We start from the raw sequence: 24,420 nt of genomic DNA on the forward strand, positions 1-24,420 counted from the left end.
ACACCACCATTAGCTTGGAGCTAATGTACACCGTAAATCCCAAAACTAGGTGAATTAGCATTATCGTGGCAGCAGTGATCAGATACTTACAAAGTGAACTTACCAAGCTACATTAAATAGTTATGTAATGACATGACAAAAAAGAAAATGTTCATGGACTCACTTTACTCACTGTATATTGGTACAGGTTGCGCTAGGTAAGCTAGTATGCTATTAGACATGTAGTCTATAATAGAAAGCTTAAAATTAATCGCAGTGAAGATGTCGGTCCTTTGCTGCTTCAGAGAAGTACTTTCAGTGATGTTGTATTTTAACAATATTGTTAAAATAATATTACAATAGCCATACATACAGTATGGTCTGTCTATACGGTAAATGTTTTCAACATAGGATGCTGTATAAAAACGTATAAACACATTTAAAGTATCTTCCTGGCTTGAATGCAGCATGTGGTAGAAACTACAGAAATTCTTTCTGGTGCATTCACAGGCCCTTATATAAATACATGTCATCTTTATAAAAGAAGACATACACTCTTAAAAAAGATGGTTCCTCAAGGGTTCTTTAGTAAAGGGAATGATTCTATTTAGAACCATGAGTCCTATATAGAACATATTTCATACTTAAATGGTTCTTTGCATGGTGAAATGGTTCTTCAGATTGATGGAGAATGTGTTTTATACTGTTCTATATGGAACCTTTGTGAAAATGGTTCTATATAGCACCATATACCAAGTGAGGGAACCATTAAGACCATATAGAACCATTTCATCATGCAAAGAACCATTTAAGCATGAAACGTTATATAGAATATATATATTCTATATACCGTTTAAACGATATATAGAACTCATGGTTCTAAACAGAATTCCCTTTACTGAAGAACTCTTAAAGATCTTTTTTAAAAGTGTACATTTACATAACATGTAAATATATAGAAGAAGACAGCAGACCTGTTCATATTTCTCCAACTCCGTGTGATAGATTTGCCGGATTTGGGCAAGTTTCGCTCTGTAGTCAGTGTGCTCAATGGAGTTTTCGGCTCCACCCCCAAGAGCTGCTGCTGCTGCTGCGGCAACAGCGGCAGACCCTCCCCCTTTTTCTGGGCCAGACACACCCTCAGCCAGCAACATGTTATCAAGACGCATCAGCTGAGGGTCAGGAGACTCGTCTTCATGGACACCACGGATACTAAGACCTGTGAGAGGACAGGACAGACACGTTCACTCCAAATACATGCATATCTGTATCATCTACACAACATCAAATGTATGTGCTTATACTGAAATACAACATTATAAGCATTTTTCAATTCCTGACTCACAGAATTCACACCAATATTATTTTAATCCCAGTATTGGTGGCAGTAATGTAGCACCATTTTAAAGCATATAAACAACTCATAATGAGAGCTAGCCAGAAAGAAGTGCAGCCCCCACGTGGTGTGGTTAGTTTTGATGTGGTGTTACATCTAAGCCTAAAAGCAGGGTTGGGATAGCTACAGAAAAATGAGTAGTTAGCTACTGTGTAGCTACTTTCCCAAAATTTGTAGCTAGCTACAATTTAGCTACTTTTCCAGAAAACGTAGTGGCTACTTTTTAGCTACTTTTTGAAAAGTAGTGCACTACTTTTTAGCTACTTTCAAAGCCAATTGTCAGAATGATTGTGAATCTCCACCTGACACACCAAACAAGCCCAAATGATTGTGTGAACAAGATACTGCATTTAATCATGTGCCAGAAAGAAACAAACAATTGAAAAGCTGCAAAAGTACAAAAAGTGTAAACAACATTCAAACTTACACAACCAAAGTCAATCATTCCAGGTTTTTCACAAAAATCAACAAAAATAACTGAATATAATCCAAACAATTTTGTGCAAAGCATTGTCAACTGTTGAAATAGAACTGCTCCAATTTAAACATTTCAGCAAGATGTACAGACACGACATTCAGAGTCCTTAATTAAACTTCAGCAGCACGTTAGCCTCAAAATTCTCATCAGTGACCCTGACTCTGTTTGGGGAGAGAATCAGGCCTGCGCAGCTGAATAATTTCTCCACTGCTGCAGAGCTGTTGCGGCTCCACAGCAGAACTAGATTTTTAGGTAAAATATCATAATCCTCCTTTGCTGAAATATCGTTATAACACGCAGTTCTAACACAGTTTTCACAATAAATGGTCTTAAACGCTGGAGTTAATGTATAACTGCTAATTCATCAACCTTTAACGCTGAAGACTGACCCGCAGACTGCTGGTCACACAGCAACGCGGACAACGAAAAGGCAAAGAGAAAGATTTAAGACGAACATCGATCATTTGGAGATGAATGGACTTATTTGCATTTATAAGCACTCAGCTGGTTTCCTTATAGGTTTGATCTGCAACAACTCGTGAAGCTGAAGTCGCTTCTCATTCACCAGCTTCTCGTTCGAATTGTCCCGTTCCACCTTAAATGGCATAGAAGTACAATCTGGCACCTCAGGCACCATTTAAGGTGGAATGGGACAATTCGAATGAGAAGCAGGAGAATAAGAAGGGTCTTCAAACCCGCGTGTGCCCGTTTGCTCGGACTGTCCGCAGCTCAGTCAGGATAGCACAACCTCCACCAGCCCAGTTAACGACCACGTTCTGTGGTTCAGATTTTGCGCGGATTGCCTGAAGCCAGTTGCAAAATTGTAGCGAAAATTATCGCTATAGCTACACAAAATTTTGTAGGTGCTACAGCTACAAGCTACTTTTCATAAAACTGTAGCGGCTACAGCTACAAATATTTGTAGTTAGCTACAAATAGTAGCGCGCTACTTAGCTACTCCCCCATGTCTGCCTAAAAGTAAACAGAGAAGCCCAGCCCTCCCTGAATATCAATTCAGAACAGCTTTGTTCACAGATTAAAACACTTTCATTTATTTAATTTCCAGTCAAAACAGCCACTAAGTACAAGTTATTCATGTTTGAGTGTCAGGAAATTATCCAGAAGCTTCAACAACTGAATATACAAAAGCTGAGCAGTGTGATGGACTAGCAACCTGTCCGTGTGCGCTAGGATAGACTTTCAGGATTCCTCAGTTAAGTGGATGACGGAAGTCAAAAGTTGAGGACTGCCCAATAGGAATGTTCCATAGTGCTTCTCTTACCACACAGGCTTGGATTTTTTGGCCAAGATTATCTCCCAGGATCTGTGAATATTCAATAGAACACTTTCTTCTTCATTCTTCTCTCTCTATGCCCACAACATTTCCTGTGCCCTGTGCCACACAGCACCAAAGGATAATATATCCACCCTCATGCTTAACAGTCGACAAAGTGCTTTTTTATTGAAATTCTGCTCTTTTCCATCTTCAAATATACCTTTGGTGATTGTGGCCAAAGAGTTGTTTTATCGGACCACAGCACTTGTTTACAAAATGCCTCTGGTTTATTCTAAATTTTGTATTGCACACTTCAAACACTGACCTTTGTGATGAGAAAAGTTTTACAGTTAAGTTACAATTCTGATGATTCTTCCATATAGACAATGTTTGTCCAACAACACTGCACAGTAGAGCAGTGCAACATTATTCCTGTTCCAGCCAAATCCTTCTGCAGATCCTTGGCAGTGATGTGGGGGGTTTTGCTTTGCACACCTGATCTGTCTACGAGAATTTTTTTTTCCTAATTTTCCTGGTCTTCCAGATGTTGTCTTGAATTTAACAGCTCTACTTAACTTATATTTCTTAAAGACATTTTAGACAGTGAAAATTACAAGCAGGAAGTGTTTAGATATCTTTTATAGTCTTCTCTTGCTTTGTATAAGTGAATTATGTTTAGTTTCAGATCTTTTGCAATTTCGATGAGAAGTTTGAGAGGTTCTATAATTTATTCGGCTCTGGAACTGCCTACATCTGACTTGGATTAAGGCCTAAGAAGCCAAATAAGCCAGCAAAAAATAATGATACTGGATCAACTAAAAGTTGCCCATGACCCATTTTTTTTCCAATATTAAATTCAGCCAATGAGTAGTAAATCTACATTAAAATTTTGTATAAATGTGTAATATTTACATTTGTTTCATGTAATTGTTTCATTAACTTATTTTATTTTAAATCAACAAAACATGTCGTTTAACCATGGTTGCCCAAACGTTTGCATACAATTGTATACGAAAAAAAAAAAAGAAATCAAGCAAAGAACAATTAACATAATTGAAAATGCATTAGTACAGCTGGAAAAGGCTGTGGAGGAAAACTGCATTTGTCTCAATCAAACTTTAAATATTTGATTAAACAGCAGGATAAACAGGTGATTAAAGTGTGGTTCGCCATCAATCAAAACTGATTGGGTGAAATGGCAGGAACGCTGAAAAGCCTGTCTGCATCCTCAGCCATAACATGTCACAAGGTTAGCCCAGTATGACATGATGTCTATCAGAGGTTTTCATCAGTCAGCGAGGTGTGTTTGTGCCGGTGTCATTGACGAGAAGAGGACTGACAGTGGCAGGTCACCCGTCTGAAGCGGGCGGACGAAGCGCCGGCAGCAATAATGCCTCGCTCCAGCAGCTACTGTCAGCATTCAAGCCGAATGCGCTGCTCCTTTGTTCCACGCCAATGGAGTTTTTCAACACTTCACATCAGAGGGTCCCCGCGCAGGGGAAAAAACATCAATCTTAAAAGGCTCGTCAAAACTGACAGAAGGTCAAAGAACAAGCACAGCGCATGAATGATGTGTGTGTGGGATAGAAGGACCTCTTCACTGATATGGTTGCGAGTTGCTGCCTGGATTTCTACCCTGAGGCAGAAAAAGAAATCTCTCAACCTATTTCTGGTGTCTACCACATTGATATCTTCTCAACAAGTCAAAATTCATAAAGAAAAATAAAACAAGAGGTTCAAATTAGTAACTTGGGGCTGAAAGTTAAGCAGTACAGTGGTATTCTAACTGAGGTTCAGGTACAGCTTTTCATCTGCACTCTGACAAAATAAAGGTTTCTTTGGTGTAATGCCCTAGAACAGGGGTCAGCAACACGTGGCTCCCATGACTGCCATGTAGTGGCTCCACAGCAGAATTAGATTTTTAACTAAAAATAAAATGATTCTCCATTGCAGTAGAATAAAGATCTGCTGATTGTTCTAATTCACCGTTCTAACACAGTTTTAACAGTAAATGGTCTTAAACGCTGGAGTTAATTTATAATCACAAGCATTTATAATCACTCTAGTTGGTTTCCTGATACATTTAATCTGCAACGAGAAACTGTCAAACACTAAAAGTCGCCAAGTTGACTTCTTGTTCGCCAGCTTCCTGTTCGAATTTTCACACTCCACCTTAAATGTCGTTGAGAGACATTTTACAAGATACTACTTTACTTTTGCGGAAAGTTTCCTGCAGAAGATGTGAGAAAAGCAGCTATAGCTGAGCTAATGCTTAAAGTAGAGCAAAATAAGTCTGCATTTTAGTTTTTTTTATATTTTTTAGCCTTTACTAGGACATTAGCACATACTGAGACATATTTACAGCCAAGATGGTGAAACATTACTTCAATAAAGTGGACATAAAATGTTGTGGCTCCCAAGTTGGTTAGATTTTTGTTGAAACTTGACAAATATGGCTCCTCTTAACATTTGGGTTGCCTACCCCTGCCCTAGAAGAACCACATTTGGTTCCAGAAAGAACTTTTCAATTGCGTTTTTTAGAGTTGATTTTTTTTACACCGATTTTTTTGTTTGTTGTTTTTCAATTTCTAATAACTCAATACTTAGGAAAGTCATTCAGAGTGGTTTGAAGTGAAACGCTTCACCTTAGAGAAACGTACTAAGACAAAATTATTCACAGTGGTGTTGATAGGACCTGAACTTAACGGGCCCATATCATGGAAAAATCAAAACACGGCTAAAGTTTCAAGACATGCTATTCAGTCCCCAGTCCTCACAGTCCATATATAGAAACTACACAGCAAAAATGGCCTGTTTTGAACTCAGTGTTTCTGTGATGTCACAAGAAACAATGCACTTACATCCATCTGCCTATTCAGCCTGCAGCAGTTTAGCTCCACCCATTCACGCTGAAGTTATAGGGAGTGTTTCAGCCCAGACTGATTTTTGAAATAAGCACAATACAGGACAGCCAATCAGAGAAAAGTTCATTTATATATATCAGTCTTAGATGTGCAGTAACAAAATAGCCTGTTTAATTGCAAGGATTGAAGAGAGCTTGAAAATGGTCATGGTAAAATGAATTATGCCTGTTTTGTTAGATAAACCCACACAAACCTTGTAAGTGGACCTCAGGGGAAAAAATAAAATACGAGAAAGACGTAGGATGTGGGCCCTTTAATGAACCTAAACACACATCTCAGAAAGCTATCACACAAAATGGTTATGAATACACTTTTTTCTTTAAATCTGTTCATGGTGGAGAGGTACATGCAGGCTAAAAGGCTAAAGAGTCACCAAAGAAAACTTTTTTCAGATTTGCCACTTTTTACAATAACCATCGTTACATATAAAAACCGATGCCTTATTATGCTGATTGCAAATAAAGTGTCTATATTAATGTTGTAAACATCGTGAAAACCTTTTCCTATCACAACCATTGATATTAAAAGTGGAGTCTGTGTGTTTCTCTACACTAAACCATTTCACAACAAAACACTCTGAATGACTTTCAACCACTGAATTATGCGGAAATTTTGGAAAACTGGCAGAATTTAAAGCACCATAGAATTGAGAGATGCTTTAAGGACACAAAAGTGGCATGTCTATGACACTCCTCCCTTTGGCCCCGTAATTTTTAAGACTGTTTTCTTTATTTAATCTAAAGATTATTTGCTGAATTAATAATTGAACCCTATCTGGAGAGAACACAGTTATTTAATTTGTACTAGTACACTGTTGTGAGTGCCGAAGCCAGTGTTGTGGATCAATTATTACACAGTTATGTCCAATGAAGTGAATGAAACTTGCTATGATACTTGTCTGACTGTGTGTGTGTGTGTGTGTGTGTGTGAGAGAGAGAGAGAGAGAGGTTTCCATTCATCTTCTTATGCGCATTTTAACATATAGATTGAAAAAGACCTTAAAAAAGGTTCAAATATTGAATAAAAATGTAATAAAATACAATGTAAACACATTTGCTGAATAAATGATATAAAAGTGAATAAAGTTGTATTACTCATAATGTTTCCATATATGTCTACCTGTCACTGCAAAATATTATAGAAAGCAGCATGTACAAACATGTACAAACAAGGTAAATGTACCCTCAAAGGTACAACTGTGTTTTTCCCAGAGAAAAGGTACACATTTGTACTTTTTCATTACCCAGAGTTTTAAAACAACTAATACTCATGACATGCTTCAAACAGTAGTCACTAGTTTGCATAGATCTTTTTCTCCTTGGTTACTCTGATAGTAGAGCTGGGCAATATAGGACGATATTTATCATTATCGTTATAAATTACGTCACAATATATCACAATATGTTTTCCTGAGTATACTGTGGATATCGTTAGTGCTCAAAGAACAATACCCAGCTACATATTTCATTACAAAGAGAGCAGAATTATTTCTGTTTAATCAGAAATAGTGCAGTCCATTGTGGAAAAACAATGTATATTCATAGTTTTTTAATAGTATTTTTAAATGAGGTTCTTTTTGTCTGTTCCATCTTATCAGATGTCAGAAAAGATAAATATCGTGACATACTATATATCATGCAAATATCTTGAAATATCATGTCAATCTGGTAGGCCTCTCATCAGTTTCACTGGTTAATCTGAACACTTCTTTCCAATGACTGGCTCATTTCTTTACTTCTTTTCTTTTTTCTGTGTTCATTATTGTATATTAACTGACTTATTCTTTATTCATACTGCTCTTGTTGTTTTTAGGGTAACCTCTCTGGGTTTCTTCCTCTTGCTCTTAGCAAGTTTTTCTTGCTACTGTCGATCGTGGCTTGCTCATTTGAGGCTTGGAACCATTATAAAAAGCATTATAAATAAATCTTGAATTTAATTTAATTGAATTCTCTTGTACAGAGCTGATGAAGACTCAGCCTTATTTGCATACTTTATGACATTTCAGTTATTTGATTGAAAGGAATTTGACAGCTGGATGCAAAACTGGCTACTGGCTAGAGAAAGAAAATATGTGAATAAGTGAATATGTGAATAACCAATAATTGCAATGGTTACAACTTTGGATGCACCAGTATGTCAATTCTGGGCAGATGCTGATATTCAATATTTTACATGTACATATCTTTACATATTGGGCATGCAAAATTGCCTTCTGTAAAGGCCACTCACACCTATATGCGCCACATTGCGCAGCGTCCAAAATTTGAAACCTTTTTTTTTTTAATGGAGGTACACACACCAGTACCGGTGCTCCACCAAGCACTGTTCAATTCCTCAGTGAATCAGAGCATGCCATTCAGCATTTTGCCATTATTACATTAAATTAAAAACCACATGTGGCTTGAAATGTGCAGAGTGACAGGCAGCCAGTCTTTTAGGTAAACAGATAAATGCTAATGGTGAGTTATCTCAGCTAACGTTACTATCCTTTCAGCTTGTAAACAGCCAGTAAAAGAAAAGCTAGTAAACTGATGCCAAGTGTGATAAGTGATGCTAAGTGCTTTGTTTAATTCACGTAAAGTGTAAAATTAAATGTAAATCTTGCCATTATCACCTCTCACTAACGGTCCCTCGGGTGCCAGAATGCAACTGTTGCATCATTTAAGGTGGAACGGGAAAATCTGAACAAGAAACTGCGAATAAGAAGCCAAATTCAGCTTAGTAGTTTTAATGCTGGTAGTGTTTTTTTTTAATAAGCCAATTTAAGCTATCAAAACATCCTGCCTAGAATGTATGAACAGAGCTACCTGCCTGAGTGGCTAAAGGTTTTGCTTGTGTGCACAAGAGGAGATGGCAATCATCTGCAGTTTGACATCGGGGAAAAGCATAACACCCAATAAACCAATCACAGCCAAACCTGATGTCATCGAAGCTCTTCCATATGTTACAATAGTTCTCTTTAGCCACAGCAACACCGAGTCATCAACGTTTACAAACTTGGCAAAAGTTAGTTTGGAATAAATCATTACTGATCACTGCTGTTACTGATCGTCTGGGTCCCATCACCACCACTGTGGAATATTCTGACTAGTTTCTCTTAAAAGCCACATTTCACATTAAACCACTCTGAATAACTTTGTTTACATTGGTGGAATTCCCCTTTATAAAAAGCACTGCTCCACAACTTGCAGATATACAGCCTTTATCCTTGCCACCCTCTGTGGTCTTGCTTGGATTTGTTTTCAGCCAGAAGGCAAAGACATTGAGATTCACTGTTCACACTTTGTGTTACACACAAAATAAATAAATAAATAAAATGCTAATTCAGCGTAGCACACGTCTCGTGAAATACCCACAGGCTTTCTGTATCCAAGCGGTCACATGACTTCAGCACAGTTCTAATTAGTAAGCAGAGACTGAATGAGGGCAGGTCAGGCAACAGAGAGGAAAGAAGGAGAGAGGAAGATGCACACATACATGCGATATGCGGTTTAGCCCCATAGCTCACACTGGTACTACATATTTTATATTTTATACTGTATTATAAATAACGGATGAGCTCCGTGACTTTGCTCTGCAGTCATTTGGGGAGTAAATATCATAAAAATCCTGATGTTATGAGAACGAATGGTCATTACAAGTCCAACCCATTTTACTGACCTAAGGTTTAGGGCTTAGCAATATAAGGGTGTTTTCACACCTACCTTGTTTGGTGTGGATTAGGGATGTGTACAGGTACTAAAGTACTCTTAACCGTTCCAGGTGCCAGTATTTGGGTACCTGTTACTTTTCATTGTGGGTAAATAAAGAAAATAAACAGGTTAACATTTCAGTGAAACGTGACAGTTTTGCTCGTAATTAAAAGCAACTAGATTTACACAGTGAAACTTCCATGCAACTACAGCTGCATTTTGTCAGTTGCCTGCAACATAATTTCTGTGCAACCTGACAGCTGCACAAAGCTATTCAAAAACAAAGTTGCAGGCAAAACGTTCAATTATTGTCCTAGATAGACATTTTCTTCAAGTTATTTATTGATGCACCATATTGTTCTTGTTTTAAATTAATCTGCAAGGTGTAATTTACATATTTGCAGCATTTTGATCATCTTGTTGTTTTTTCCAGCTCTTACTGCTGTTTTTCTTTTCTATATCTATCTCATTATTCTGTCTCAGGTTCTTTATTACATATTTTATTTTTTACCTGTTCTGTGTATGTTAAGCCTTTAAAAATTAATATTAGCTGTTATAGTTAGACTACTAGATGCCTTGCTCATTCTCTTCTAGACGCACAAATTCATCAAAGATGGCATCTTGGTCTCCGATTCAGTAATAACTTTCATCCTTTGGATCCCAAATGAATCTGAGCTCTGTGTAAAATTACAGTTCAAGAGAGGAAAAAATGAATCTAGCTATGTAGATGGCGATAACAGCAGGCTAAAGAAAAATAAATGCTGCACAAGCAGCTGTTTAAACAGCTGTTAGCGCTGTCTGGTTAGTTAGCGCAGGTGGTTACAAAAATGTTAGCTTAGAGAAACTCTTGGCTCAGGAAACTGACAAAACAAAAAATTACCAATGTTAGGTCAGTGTTTCCTTTTCAGCCGAACCAACAAACCATCTTCTGTTTTATTTTCTTGTCCATTGACCTGCTGAAATCCATCATTTGAAAGTATGTCATTCAATGGGATCATGTGATGCGTTACTGCCATTTTAATTGGCTGTTTCACGAAACTCTGCTGAGATGCTTGAAACTGTTGCAGTTGAGTTTCGAGTGAGATGCAGGATACTTACGCAACTCAAGCGCAATTTAGTGTCATGTAGGTGTCAAGCAACTAAATTTGCATTATAGTTTTCCTTTTGCAGACGAGTGTTTGCACATGAGCACTTGCCAAGGATGTGACTGAGAAGGCGGAGATAGCGCAGCTGTATCGTGAACTAAGCTAGCTACTATAGCTGATGTCAAGCTCTGCGCTACATGGGGAGGTTATGATGCTGCTGCTGTTAGTGTAATTGCGTTAGTTTGTTAAATTGTGTCTGAGGAGGTTCGGCCTTGATACTCAAATATCAAAATAAGTCGGGATGCACATCCCTGGTGCGGACCTATCTAACTTTTTCTGTATCTTGGTCTGCTTTGACACGTGTGAACACTTCATCTCTACTCAGATGTGCACTAAACAACAGAACGTGGTCTGGCAAAAATCATCCACTTCCACGTGAGCTCTGGTTCACTTCACTGGTGGTAGGAGCGCAATTTTATGATGGTCCAAACCAAACAAGGGAATTCAACATTTATTCATTCAATGAGATCACGTAATGCATTACTGCCATTTTAATTGCCTGTTTAATGAAAATTTGAAACTGTTGCGGTTTACAGTACGCAACTCAAGTGCAATTTAATGTCATATAGGTGTCAAGCAACTAAATTTGGAATGTATGTTTAGCCAAGCATCAGTGACCTAATTGGGTACACTCCAACTCCAATCAGAGATCAAGTGAGGTTTGTCAGTATTGCTTAGATTGTGATTTATATGTTAGACATCTCTATTTAAATACAAAGTAGGGGTGGGATAATACATTTACATCAAGAATACATGTGAGGGATAGATCTGCATTTTATACGATGACAGACAAATGAAATAATTAATTAATGATGGTCATATTATGGCTCTAAGGTGAAGGTAACATAGTAATTGTATCCTAGTCAGATTTCCGAACAATCAATGAATACCCAAATGTAATTAGATGCATTTGAGCCATTACAGTGTGCACCCAACCAAACCAAATGACAAAGATACAATGTCCCAAAAATCCAAACTCTGGTTTGGATTTTAGAAAACAAACTAGGAATGAAAACAAACTAAGATAAAGTTCAAGAGTAAATATACATTTAAATTGGGTGAATGGTGTAGGAATTATAACCATTCTCATACAAAGCCCCCCTTTTTAGGGGCTCTAAAGTAACTGGACAATTAACTGCTCAACTGTTCCATAGCCAGGTGTGAGTTATTATTTCACTTACAAGTAAGCAGATAACAGGTCTAGAGCTGATTTCAAGTGTGGCATTTGCATTTGGAATCCCTTTCCACCAGGCAGGGAAAAACGTTTGTACCTGTGTAGTAAAAGTAATTATTTTCCCGCCCCCCTCACTGTTTCTGGCAGCAGTATGTCTATACTGCAAGCCTGCACTGGACCCCCACCACCATTCCGGAATGAGGCCTGCTGTGGGCTGACTGTGGGCAAAGCTTCTCAAAGGCATTAAATCATCCGGTCAGTATTCATTATTGGCTTTGGTAAATGGGAATACATTGTTCATTATAAACATTCTTCACTCAGTATTGAGAAATTTTTATGGGGAAACACCTGTAAATACATACGCAATGAGGCAAAAGCACAAAACAGTAGCAACTGCCCTTTTGATTTTATTATGAGTGCTTAAAAGGCTTAAAGGATGGCTTTCAACATCAGACAGCACTGGAAGCAAATAAGGATGGCGCAAAACCTTAGTATCTGTAAGAAAAGTAAAAATTAAACATTTCAAAATTAGGAAATTGTAGCCATGTCCAGAATGACAAATGGCACGGTAGACAATTTCAAAATCATTGTACAGAGTTGTGGTGTAATTATTAACTAATATTGAAAATACATCATATTTGCATGCTTGATGCCTCCTATCTATGAACACTTTTCTATCTCATTTGCTGCACAGTGGACACATGACCTTTAGGGAGACAATATTGCTAGGAACCCTGCTGGAGCAAATGCAGATCTCTGAGAAAAGATCCACCAATCAATGCCATGAAGAGCAAACGGAACACAAATGCCACTTACAAAATAACTGTAATTTTCTCCAAAACTCCACATATGAAAATGATCCTCCGACTGAAGAAAACACTTTCAGGTCATTAGAAGTGACATTCAGGCTCCTGGCTTTACAAATACTTGAGAAACTAGCACACCAATGTATTGGTTAGGTGATAATATCGCCATAGATTTAACGATAATCAATAAGGCACTGTTTCTTTCCAGTATTATAATTAAGCATACTAGCTTATAAATATTATATAGTTCATTCAGGTCCATAAATATTTGGACACTGACAAAGTTTATTTCAGCTATCTACTCCAGCCTATTGGAGTTGAAATTAAATAATGAATATCAGCTCAAAGTTCAGACTTTCAGTTTTATTCACATGCAAATCAGGTGAACAGTACATAGCCCCCATCATCTTTCGAAGCTCTGTAACTGGACAACTGACTGCTCAGCTGTTTCATGGCCAGATGTGCGTTATTTCCTCAGTATTTCACTGACAAGTAAGCAGATCTAGAGTTGATTTTAAGTGTGGCATTTGCATTTGGAATTTGAATTTGTTCATTTTTAATATGATACCCAAAGATCCGTCACTGACACTGAGTGAAGCAAACTATCACAGGCTGGAAAATCTATATAAACCCATCAGAGAGGCAGAAAAAACATTAGGTGTGGCCAAATCTAAAATTTGGTACACTGTAAGAAAGAATGCACTGATCAGCTCAAAAACACCGAAAGGAACATAAGAGAAAACAACTGTGGGAGATGACAGAAGAATTTGTTCTCTAATGAAGAAAAACTCTTCAGAACAGTCAGCCTGATCAAGAACGCCCTCCAGGAGGTAGGCATATCTGTCAACGTCAACAATTAAGAGAAGACCGGTATTTTAAACTATGGGACCAACAACAGTAAACAGGGTTGGAAACTGTGGTTGAAAGTGCACATTCAGTGAATGTGATGCTCATGCATTAGTGTGATATGTAAGGAAAAGACAGATGAGAAATTGTTTCTCAGGTGACTGAGAATGTCAGTGATAGCATCTTCATCGCCATCCTCAAAACACCAACAGAGGAAACATATTTTGAAGAACGTAGTTCCATTACTCCAGTACAGTTCCAGAGACTTGCAGAGTCTATGCCAAGGTGGACTGAAGCCGTTCTGGCAGCTTTTGGTGGCCCAACACCTTACTAAGATATTTTATGTTGTTTTTTTTTTTTTCCTTTAATTTGTCACTTGCCTGTATATTATAAAGAACATCAACAGCCAAGCTTACATGCAGCCTAATAATCCGTTAATAATCCGACTAATAGCTCAATCAGAATAGAACACGTCCATGTAAACACCTCAATCGGAATAGATTAGTACGATGGAGGTCATTCGGAATACAATTTTATCCGATTGAATGAAGTGGGTAATCCTGTAAATAATCTGTTAAATAGAAGAACAATAGCCATGTAAATGTCTGTATCCGATTATATTTAGAAAGTACGTTCTGTGCATGTACATCATAGCAAAAGTTTATAACGTTCAACCGGGGACTGGAATCCAGCATATGTACGTCAGAACATGACGTCTACCGCTCGCCCTTCTTTAATAAGTGCATGTGAAGTACGTTTTCCTGAGTCTGCCATAATTTTAACGTAATTAAAAACACAAGCGCTGCTTACTGCTGCTCGTCTCACTCTGACTGGACTCGCACGAAGCTTGTTGTCATGGTAACGTCTACACTAAGTGGTTCTCTACGCATGCGTGTAATTTTGGATCTGATTACTTGTCGGGTGCATGTAAACAGAGATTTCCATCAGATTGTTGAGTAGAGTGTGCATATAAACACCTCAGTCTTAATCTATTAATCCATCTTAATCTAATCTCGGAATGTATTCAATCGGATTGGCAAAAATATTTGAATGTAAACATAGCCAATGTGAGGAAAATCTATTTCTTATGGTTTTAATAGACTTATGAACTGACAGTCACATCAGCCTGTTAAACTAAAATTATTGTTTATTGTTCTAAAGTTAATGTTTAACTCCTTAAAATTTAAATCGGCGGTGATGTTCCTTCACTTATACATGTACAATATGAAGTTTACAGCTCATTCAGTCAAAATACCCCCCAGTAGTGTGTTATGAGGAAGAGTTTAATAATGGAAGTGAGCAAAAGGCACACTGAAAATGAAGAGAAAACTGCACAGAAGAGCTCTTAGTGGAAAGGAAATGCATTCATTAATGTAACATATGTACTGTCCTCATCTTCTGTTTGCCTTCAAAACAAGATGGTGATAACAGAGTTGAGTCGTAACGGACGGCTCGTTGAGTGAGCAAACATCGCCATGTAACAGCTGCACAGCGAAGCAGGCAGTTCTCAAGGCTTACTGCAATTTATCAACACTATTTCCCTCTCTGAGTGACAGTTAGGATGAAGCTCTTCAGGCAGGCAAATATTTTAACAACCACTTTGGATACTGTTCCTGGCAGAGCGAGAATGCAGTAGGATCCTTTTTTATTCTTGTTGAAAATGGGCTTTTCACATTTCACATTTGCTTGCATGTGTTTTGAAAGGGGGTAAAAGAGGCTGTGAGATATCCGTCCTAGCAATTTAGATAGCCTAACAAGGGGTCACAGCAGTAGACTGCTGAGAGTTGGAATACAGAGAATGAAAAAAAAACAGAGGACACCTCAGGTCAAACATGATCTGACACAAGCCTACAGTACTGTCCAAAAGTCTTTGGGCCACTGGATGCATAAAGTTCATTTTTACACTCTTCTAATAAAAACTGAATTAAATGAAATGCATGGATGTATCACGTTTTGTCTCTGTAGCTAGTATGACCAACTGAGGGGATGCTGAGGAGGAGATGCCATCTTATACAGAGTCTTTTTAATTTTAATAGAACTAAATAAATGATATCTGAGTGCAATATTTGTTTCGAAACATTTTTTTAATAGCAAATGCAGACACTGTACAGTACTGTTTAATTAAACGAATTTATCAAGCTTACAGTCAACAGCTTAAGTTGGTTAACTACCAGATCTTAACATTGCTCTGTAATATTATTTGCAATTAGACATCATATTAAATATGTATTAGCAAATACAGTAACCCAGATAAAGTTTATCTCACCTTAGAGCCAGCATAAGTCTACCTGTTAATAGTTTTGCCATTGAACTATGAGTGTAGTCTTCCACACAGATTAATCCAAAACCTTTGCAGCTTCATAAATGAAATAAAAAACAACACCATCCTCTAGATGGGGTGCTCAGTCCTAGTCCTGGACACAGATAGAAGTCAGCCTCTAATTTTAATTTTTCATTCCACTTTAAATAATGTAGCCGATACGGACACTATTATGTAACTACTGTACTATTTAAGGTGGAACGAAAATTTGACTAAAGCTAACATCAGCCCCAGGAGATTGATTTTGTGGCATTTTCAATGTATGTAGATGTCCCCATAAAGGCCTTCATTACATGGATTAGTGTTATATTTGAGTTGGAGTAAAATTTTGCAGGGTGAGATCTCCAGGAACAGGATTAAGGATTGGACTAGATAATCAGCATACTGTGTGTTTTTATTACATGTTCCTCAGTAACACCTTTTCACCATTTCTTTGTCTATTAATTCTGACTAATTTACTGGCATCATTCTCACTGCAGGCTGTTCTGAAGAATTTTTCCTTTGCTTGAAGGAGGAAGCAACATTTTTGGCTACTGATAACTGAAAAATAATGCACTGTTGGCATCTTACCATCAAAAGTCCATCACCCTCCACCTCCAGCACTTGAATGCACACACACACACACACACACACACACACACACAAAGACACCAGTTATTGGACATGCAGCGAATCCTCCAGCTGTAGCTTAATTTCCCATGACTCGTCTAATCACCATAATTAAGGAGCAACTGGCATTAATTACTCCCACATAAGCTCAGAGCAAATCAGCAGGAAAACAGCTAACAGTGGCTCCTGTATGTGACATATATAAATACATTAAGACATCAGAGGGGTTCTGAGCAATGAGGAGCATGGAGGAGTTCTACTGCAATTTCATATTTGGCTTTGGGACAAAAAATGTTATTGTTTTGGGGTTTGCTTGTTTGCATTTGTGTGAAGAGATCTTACAAAATTCATATTCATCATTTGAAAACGTTGATGTAATGACATTTTTCAACTGGTTGATTTATTCCATAGCGTTTAAGATATGCCAGTGACTACATACAGTCGTATGAAAGCTTGAATACCCCCAGCCAAATTACATGTTTTGGGAATTGTCTAAGTGAAAATTTGTTAACACATCCTTTATACATTTATATGTCATATGTCATTGTTGTGCACAATTTAGATTTATTTGCCAAGTTTAACATTTTTGATATGCCATAACTTTTGCAAAGGCCACATTTTATGTTTTACTCTTTTCTTACATGTTAAATTCAGCAAATAAACAGTAATCATGTATTAAAATGTGCAGACGTGTATGGGATGTGTTAACTTTTTTCCATTTAGAAAAGTATGACCAGGGGTGTATATGGATCATTCTACGTAATTCGTTGAAAGTCAGAGTTGAGAACACTCTAAACTGTTTTGTCACTACCAAAACAATCATAACACTACTGAAACTAGGGCTACACTGATACCGTATCAGTATCGGTGATAGGAATACTGATACCTGTGACCGACACCATGGAGTAATTTCTGATGGGCGCATGCACGCCAGTAGACAGAACTTAACATGTCAGGAGTGGGAGTTGACAAGCAGTAGTAAAAATGCTCATAGCAAAATCTGTAACACCAGTACTTCATGAAAAGGCAATAGTAATGAGTGATGTAACAGTTGAAATTCCTCCTAAGCTTTCAGTTTCACCAACATTTCACAAATACAGCAGATAATGCAACGTACACACAGTGTAAAACAGGCTAAATGGAGCCTCTTACCAGAATGGCTGAGCCAGGCTTCTTTCAGGAAACCCGCATCTCCCACTGTGTAGTTACTTACAGTCTGAATTATTGTTGGTTCAGGTTGTTATTGAGGAAGCAAACATTAGAGAGATATACGGAAGGAATGGCCAGTCTCTTAGGGTAATGAATGCCTTTAGCTTTGGTCTAACCTTTAGCATAGCAGCGCATTAGCCGGGCCTGTGTGTCCACTAGCCCCGTCTGCGGTAAACCTCTGGCAGAGTCGGACACTCAGAGACATCAGTAGGAGTGAATGAGCCATGTGCATGAGACAAATGTCTTCAGAAATATGGATGTGAAACAGCATTCAGCACCATTTTTATAGAGCCAGAAAAACTGCTGCACACGTGTATACATCACAAGGTTTATTTTTATATTGTTCAGTTCTGTTTTTAACTGTTTTGCACATTAAAATATTTTGCATTTAAGTCAATTGTTGAATATATAAACAAAAATAGTTAGTTTAAAGCATCTGAAATGGCTATATATGTATGTGTTTATAGATATAAAATCCAATATGTAAATGCCATTCATTCAAACTTGATATGTTTTATTAGTAAGATAGAACACAGCTTTTACCAAAGTAAAATATTTTAAAAATGGAATCGTATAAACATCAGGACTTAAGCTAGTTAGGTTAGATTGAGTTAGTACCAGTACTAGTACTAGGTATCAGCTGATACTCTAAGTATTAGAAGTGAAAAGTAGTATCGGCACATCTCTAACCGAAACTTTACTGGTTTAGTGGGTGTTTTGGTAGTAACAAATGTTGCTATTTTTGAGCAGAACTGAAAAACACTAGATGGTATATGACTAGCAAACAGAGCTTTGTATACACATAAAATATAAAAAATGCATTAAAACAAAAAAAATTATGGTAGGGACAGTTCTTAATGTTACAAACTGATTTTCAGACTTTAGGACACATTTACTTCAATACAGTGGGACAGCTTTTTTGCAAAAAGTTTATTTTTTACTTAATTTGATCTTCTAACTTCACTTCAAATCAAAACAATAAAAAAAAATAAAAGAATACAAAAAATGTAAATATTATTTCCACAAGTTGAAATTTGTTCAGGACAGCCACACTTTGAAGAGAAAGAACCTTATAAATGATGAGTTTAAATATATTTAGCTTATTACTGACTCCATTAATGCTAGTAATGCCTTGGGTTTAAGTAGATCATAAAAAAATGTGTGTAAATATCTAAGGTCTGAATACTTTTTTTAAACTGTCGGACTGCAATTTGAACTAATTAAGTAGAATCATCCATATTTATTTCCATATATGTTTTTATGCTTATGCCGATATGCCGTTTCCTTTGTGTATGTTGAAACTGGTTGAATCCTCATGTGCCCTCTGTCAACAGTGCCTTCTCCTACAACTGACAAACACCAAAGCATGTCAAACTCAGTGTGCTTCAGACACACACACACAGCCTAGCTTTCTGCCAAGACTCTACCATGGCAACCGGTGTGGATAATTAGGGTTTATGTGTTAATTGGGGGATACGGAGTGACAGGGTAGCAAGAAGGGTGCTTACAGTTCTGCTGTCAGTGTGTCAGCCTCTGATTAAGTAGCAGGGCATTAGGAGTGAAGTTCTTAATAATTACAGCTATAACAACACCCTGATAGAGGAGACAGCACATTTTCTACATGGTTACAGATCTATTGTTACATCCACCCGTTGAAAAAAAAACACCATCTGCACCTTTTACTTCTTAAGGTACAGCTCTGGTAAACGCACACTGTGCGAGTTACACTTTACATAAGCTCTAACAAAATGAATATGAGGATCTGTCTCAGTCACACTCAGATTAAACAATATGGTTTTGGGTACAACGGTAATATGAACAGGTGCATTTCACTTTATCTCATCTTATACTAGCTGTGCATTTATTGTACAAATTGTTAATATGTATATAAACCCTCAGAAACTACATAAGTGACAGCCAACAAATGAAATGGCACTGGTGTCCTATTCTCTCATGCTGCCAGCTATGCTTGTAGCTAGGCTACAAAAGGTACAGTACTTGCCTCCCAAATAGAAAAGCCTTTTTTTAATAAATACAATACAGCAGAATTAGGCAGAGTAGCCTAAACCTATACACGAGTAAAAGTATTATTACACTGGTGAAAAAATGACACAAGTAACAGTGAAAGTACCTTTCCATAAAACAACTTACTTTAGGTAAATGAGTTGAGTTACGTCCCATCAGACTGTTGATGTGTGGTACAGTAACCATTCATGTCACACCCACAGTAACACCCTCAAACACACCAAGCAGGAGCTATAACAGTTGATTCAAAGCGCAGAACATCATTAAGGTTTTTGTCAAAACAACATTAGGCAGCTTTGGGGCTCAGAAATGGCCTACAGCTCTGCACACACTTTCCCTCTTTGCACCTCAACCTGCATGTGTTTTAGTGACGTGCCCCCAAAGCTACCCAGCAGTGGGCAAGGGAAGCATTTCTCTTCACTGTAATGAACATATACTGTTAAATGTAAACAGTGCAGCTACTGCAGCTTTCTAAAATACATGAGTAAAACACAGAAATACAAACTCCACACTAAAACAAGCGCATATAGGTCTTTACTATGTTTAAATTCATTTCATGTTCAGATCTTTTATATTTTTTTTAGCAGTTGCAATTAACCAACCCTGAAATCTTAACACTGAGACTGTGGCAGCACCCCCACTTCCCACATCCCTATTAATCTCAGTATAGACAGCTCCAGTGTTGGAGTAATCAGTCAAAAAACGTAATCTATACGACCAATTAATTTTCCTCAAACTATAATGGGATTACATTACTTACTACTTCCTGGAGAAAAGTACTCATTACTTATCACTTCTACGTGAGTCTGTACCAAATTGTCTCACTACATTGGCAGATCATTTAGCTTGTTCTGAGCATATTTCTGAAAACAAGCAAAATGATCTACTGATATAGTGAGATAATCTCGCTTAGTGAAATGACTAAAATGTCTAAATGTCTATGAATGAGTTAAAAAAATACAATCTCAAAATTAGTAATACTAGATATATTGACTAGATTTGAGATGAATTCACTTGCCAATATATCATTTTTTGCAGTGTAGATGGTTGCGTTACTCGGGAGCCCAGAGCATCAACTAATTTAAAATGTTCATCCAGAGGGCCCCATTCCTTTTGTCTAGAGCCCCACTATCACTAAATCCACCCCTGGGCCTAAAATCAACTGTTAAACCATAAAGAGAGAAGAGTTATCAATTACAAAGCAATACATATGCTCCCTCCAAACAAAACATAATGAAATGAAACAAACAAAAAATAGTAACTAATGTATTAAATGCATTAGTAATAAATGTACTAATGTAACTAATTAATCAAAATGTAACTGAGTAAAAAGTCCATTTCTTTCCTCACAAATGTACTTGATCAGATGTAAAGGTCTTATTTAAAAAATCCACAGTCCATCAAAATTGTTGTAAGCAAAGGTTTGGGTGCGGCTGGTCAAATTACATGTCTTATGGCTTTTCTAAGTGAAAATAAGTTAACAACCTCTACAGAGAGCACACTTAACACATAAACACTATATTAAACTCAGATAAAGCAGATAAATAGCAACTGTGCACTAAGATTTGCCAAAAAATGTCATATTTAAGTGTGTTCTCTGAAAGACATCAATAAAATCAATAAAACGTAATCTGAGCAGGGGTGTTCAAGCTTTTGTATATGACTGTGACTGAGTAAACAGAACTAGTTACAACCCACTTCTGAGCATCACCAGATTGGCTGATAGCCTGTTGTAAAATAAAGATTTACACTGGGCTACAACAGCCTCATGGAGATTTACTGTGACAGTGTTATGAAATCTTCTTAGAAGTGCATTCAGTTTTTTCAGACTGGGAGTTACATGAAGCTGACCGGCCCATCCCAGCCTGTTTCTTTGCTACACAGAAATACTAGACAAGACAAGACATCACTTTCACCAAAAAAAAGGCAACAGCAAATCCAGTACTTAATCTTATTTCTGCAAACTGCTAATGACTGAATTATTATTAGGTGACTTAGCAGAGGAAGGCTAGTTAACCACTGTGTTTAAATCAGTAGTATAGTAGTGCTCAAGTCCATTCTCAACAGCATAAATGAACTGTCTCATCTTGGTCTTGGCATTAGTTGGACTCAGTCTTGTCTCAGGCTTGGGGTAAAATAGACTCAGAAGCTGTTCTCGAGATCAGACGCGTGTGATGCCTCTGTCTGAGGTAACTGGAAACAGAACTTTTTTCTATCATTACTGAATATCAACAAAACCTTCAAACAGTATAAAACAGTCCTTTCTCTACATGTTTATATGTTCAAATATGTTCTGCTGGTTGAGGATCTAATCGATCTTTCCATGATGGCTTAACTGGGTATTATTTGTTTGTTGATGTTCATCGGTTCCAAAATTCAAGCATCCCCTGAGGGCAGATCAGAATGTTATTATTACTATGTTTTCATTTAATAATAAAAATGGTTGCATGTTGTTTGGTTCATATTCAGTTGATTCTAAATAAGTTTTAGAGAAGAAGGCACAGAGAATAACCTTCCAAAAGTTACAATGCACAGTTGGACTAAGACTTTAATATAATAATAATAATTGCTAATAATAATTTTAGGCTGTACATTATTTAATGTTATATTTTACAAAATATATTATAACATTATTTATTAACATATCACGTATAATGAACAATGGTTGTACAATGAACTGTAAATATGTTTTTGTCCCTCACTTCTTTTAATTATTCTGTTCTAAAAAATAAGTCTTAACTTGAATTGCATGTCCAGGTCTTGGTCTTGTCTCTGACTCGCCTCTAGTGGTTTTGGTTACAACACTACAAATTAGTTTAGTTAACTACTTTTTCTAAAACTTAACACTGCTTGTTATTTCTCTCTCTCTCTCTCTCTCTCTCCCCCTCTCGAGAGCAAAAGATTGGACAGCCTTCCAGCTGTAAGGTCTCAGAACTTGATTAACTCTTTAGGCCTTAATTGACTTGTTAAGCAGGTGAACAATTGTCATTAGGAATTGTGAGCAGATGACAGTTCCTGAGCACAATAGATTATTACCAGTGTTTCTTCTAGGATTTTTTTTTCAGCAGCAGTGGCAGACAAGATCCCCCCCACCACATATATATATATATATATATATATATATATATATATATATATATATATATATATGTATATATATATATATAGAAAGAGAGAGAGATAGATAGATAGATAGATAGATAGATATATATAGAGAGAGAGAAAGAGAGAGAGAGAGAGAGAGAGAGAGAGCAGAAACACTAATTTGACCTTTCAAACCTTGTTTTAACACTCAACAACTGGACTTCTCTAATCTGTTGGCTGAGAATGAAGCTGATTAAAGCAAACTTTAGAAAATATCAAAATGCTTCCAGCTTGCAATTTCACTGTCTGAAACATTATTAAGAAATGGCAGCTAGGGAAAACTGCTGAAGTCCAGACAAAATCTGGAAAACCAAGAACTCTCCGCTACAACCCCTCACATGCTGGCCAGAAAGGCAAAGCAAAATCCCCATGTGACAGCAAAAGCGTTAAAGTGACCATGCCACAGTTATTTATTTTTTCTATATTTGAAGTTAACCAAATATAAAGTAACTGTGCATTAATGTTGCTGTTTTTGTTTGCAGCAAATGTTGTGTTTATCTGACTTTTAAAAAAATCAACAAAATATTAGGCCCAAAAATTTGCATTCAATATATACATAGGTTAGTCCACAGTAATCAAATGAATTCAGAGTTCTTCTCAATCTAAGGTTGGGCCATATAACTGTAACAAGGTATTTAAAAATTATACCGGTATTTAAAAATGAAAAAACTCGACATCTGAATGCCTAAATACAATCCAAACAATCATATTTTAGAGGGCTCACTGACTGGCAGATCAATTTCAGCTTTCACTCTAACATCAGTCACTTGACCTTGCGTTCACAGTTATCCTCTGACGTCAGGCATCATTTCAGCATCAGTTAGCTGGAACCAAGCTTTTTATCATTTAATCTTGTTATAGCAGAACACCAGATTGTCAGAATCAAACTTGTACTGTGGTGTGTTGCACTGCCCTGCCTTGTTCTAATGGTGTGTTGCACATTCATGTTGGTCTAAACTGTTTTTTTAGCAGGGTGTTTGGTCTGCAGCCTATTCGCTAAGCTACCGTTAAGTTAGCTGATCAGGGTACAAGTCCAAACACCGCGGAACAGGTTTAATTTTGCTTGACTTCACCATGTCTGACTTGAATCATCACCATCTCAACCTGTCAGAGCTTCAGTTAGCCAGAACCAAAAAAGTTCTGAGGTGAGCAGAGCTGTTGTCAAGCTAGCTGAGCTACAACTAACCAGCTCCTCTTTCATAGTTAGCAGCACTGTTTAACATTTAACAATTGGTAGATAGACAGTCACATTTATTGAACACTGGCCTGAAAACCTGCCCCAGGTAATATTAACACGTTAATATTAGTTGGTTTGAAGGTATGAAACAAGTGGATACTGTCCAACCTTACCTGACCCTCCCCATTACCCATTCCATCACTGCCTGTAAGTGTCAGGT

The 24,420-nt window shown here is 37.2% G+C and overlaps 1 protein-coding gene across 2 annotated transcripts in view; it reads right to left on the reverse strand.

Annotated features, from left to right (window-relative positions):
• pbx3a (pre-B-cell leukemia homeobox 3a) overlaps window positions 1-24,420 on the reverse strand; it is a 59,601-nt gene that overhangs the window by 18,374 nt on the left and 16,807 nt on the right. For both annotated transcript variants that reach the window (XM_036579975.1, XM_036579974.1), the window contains exon 3: window positions 954-1,198. In XM_036579975.1, the coding sequence (XP_036435868.1) occupies window positions 954-1,198 (245 nt within the window). The remainder of the gene's footprint in view (window positions 1-953; window positions 1,199-24,420) is intronic.

This window comes from Colossoma macropomum, unplaced genomic scaffold (assembly GCF_904425465.1).
Source record: "Colossoma macropomum unplaced genomic scaffold, Colossoma_macropomum, whole genome shotgun sequence".
Lineage (NCBI taxonomy): Eukaryota > Metazoa > Chordata > Actinopteri > Characiformes > Serrasalmidae > Colossoma > Colossoma macropomum.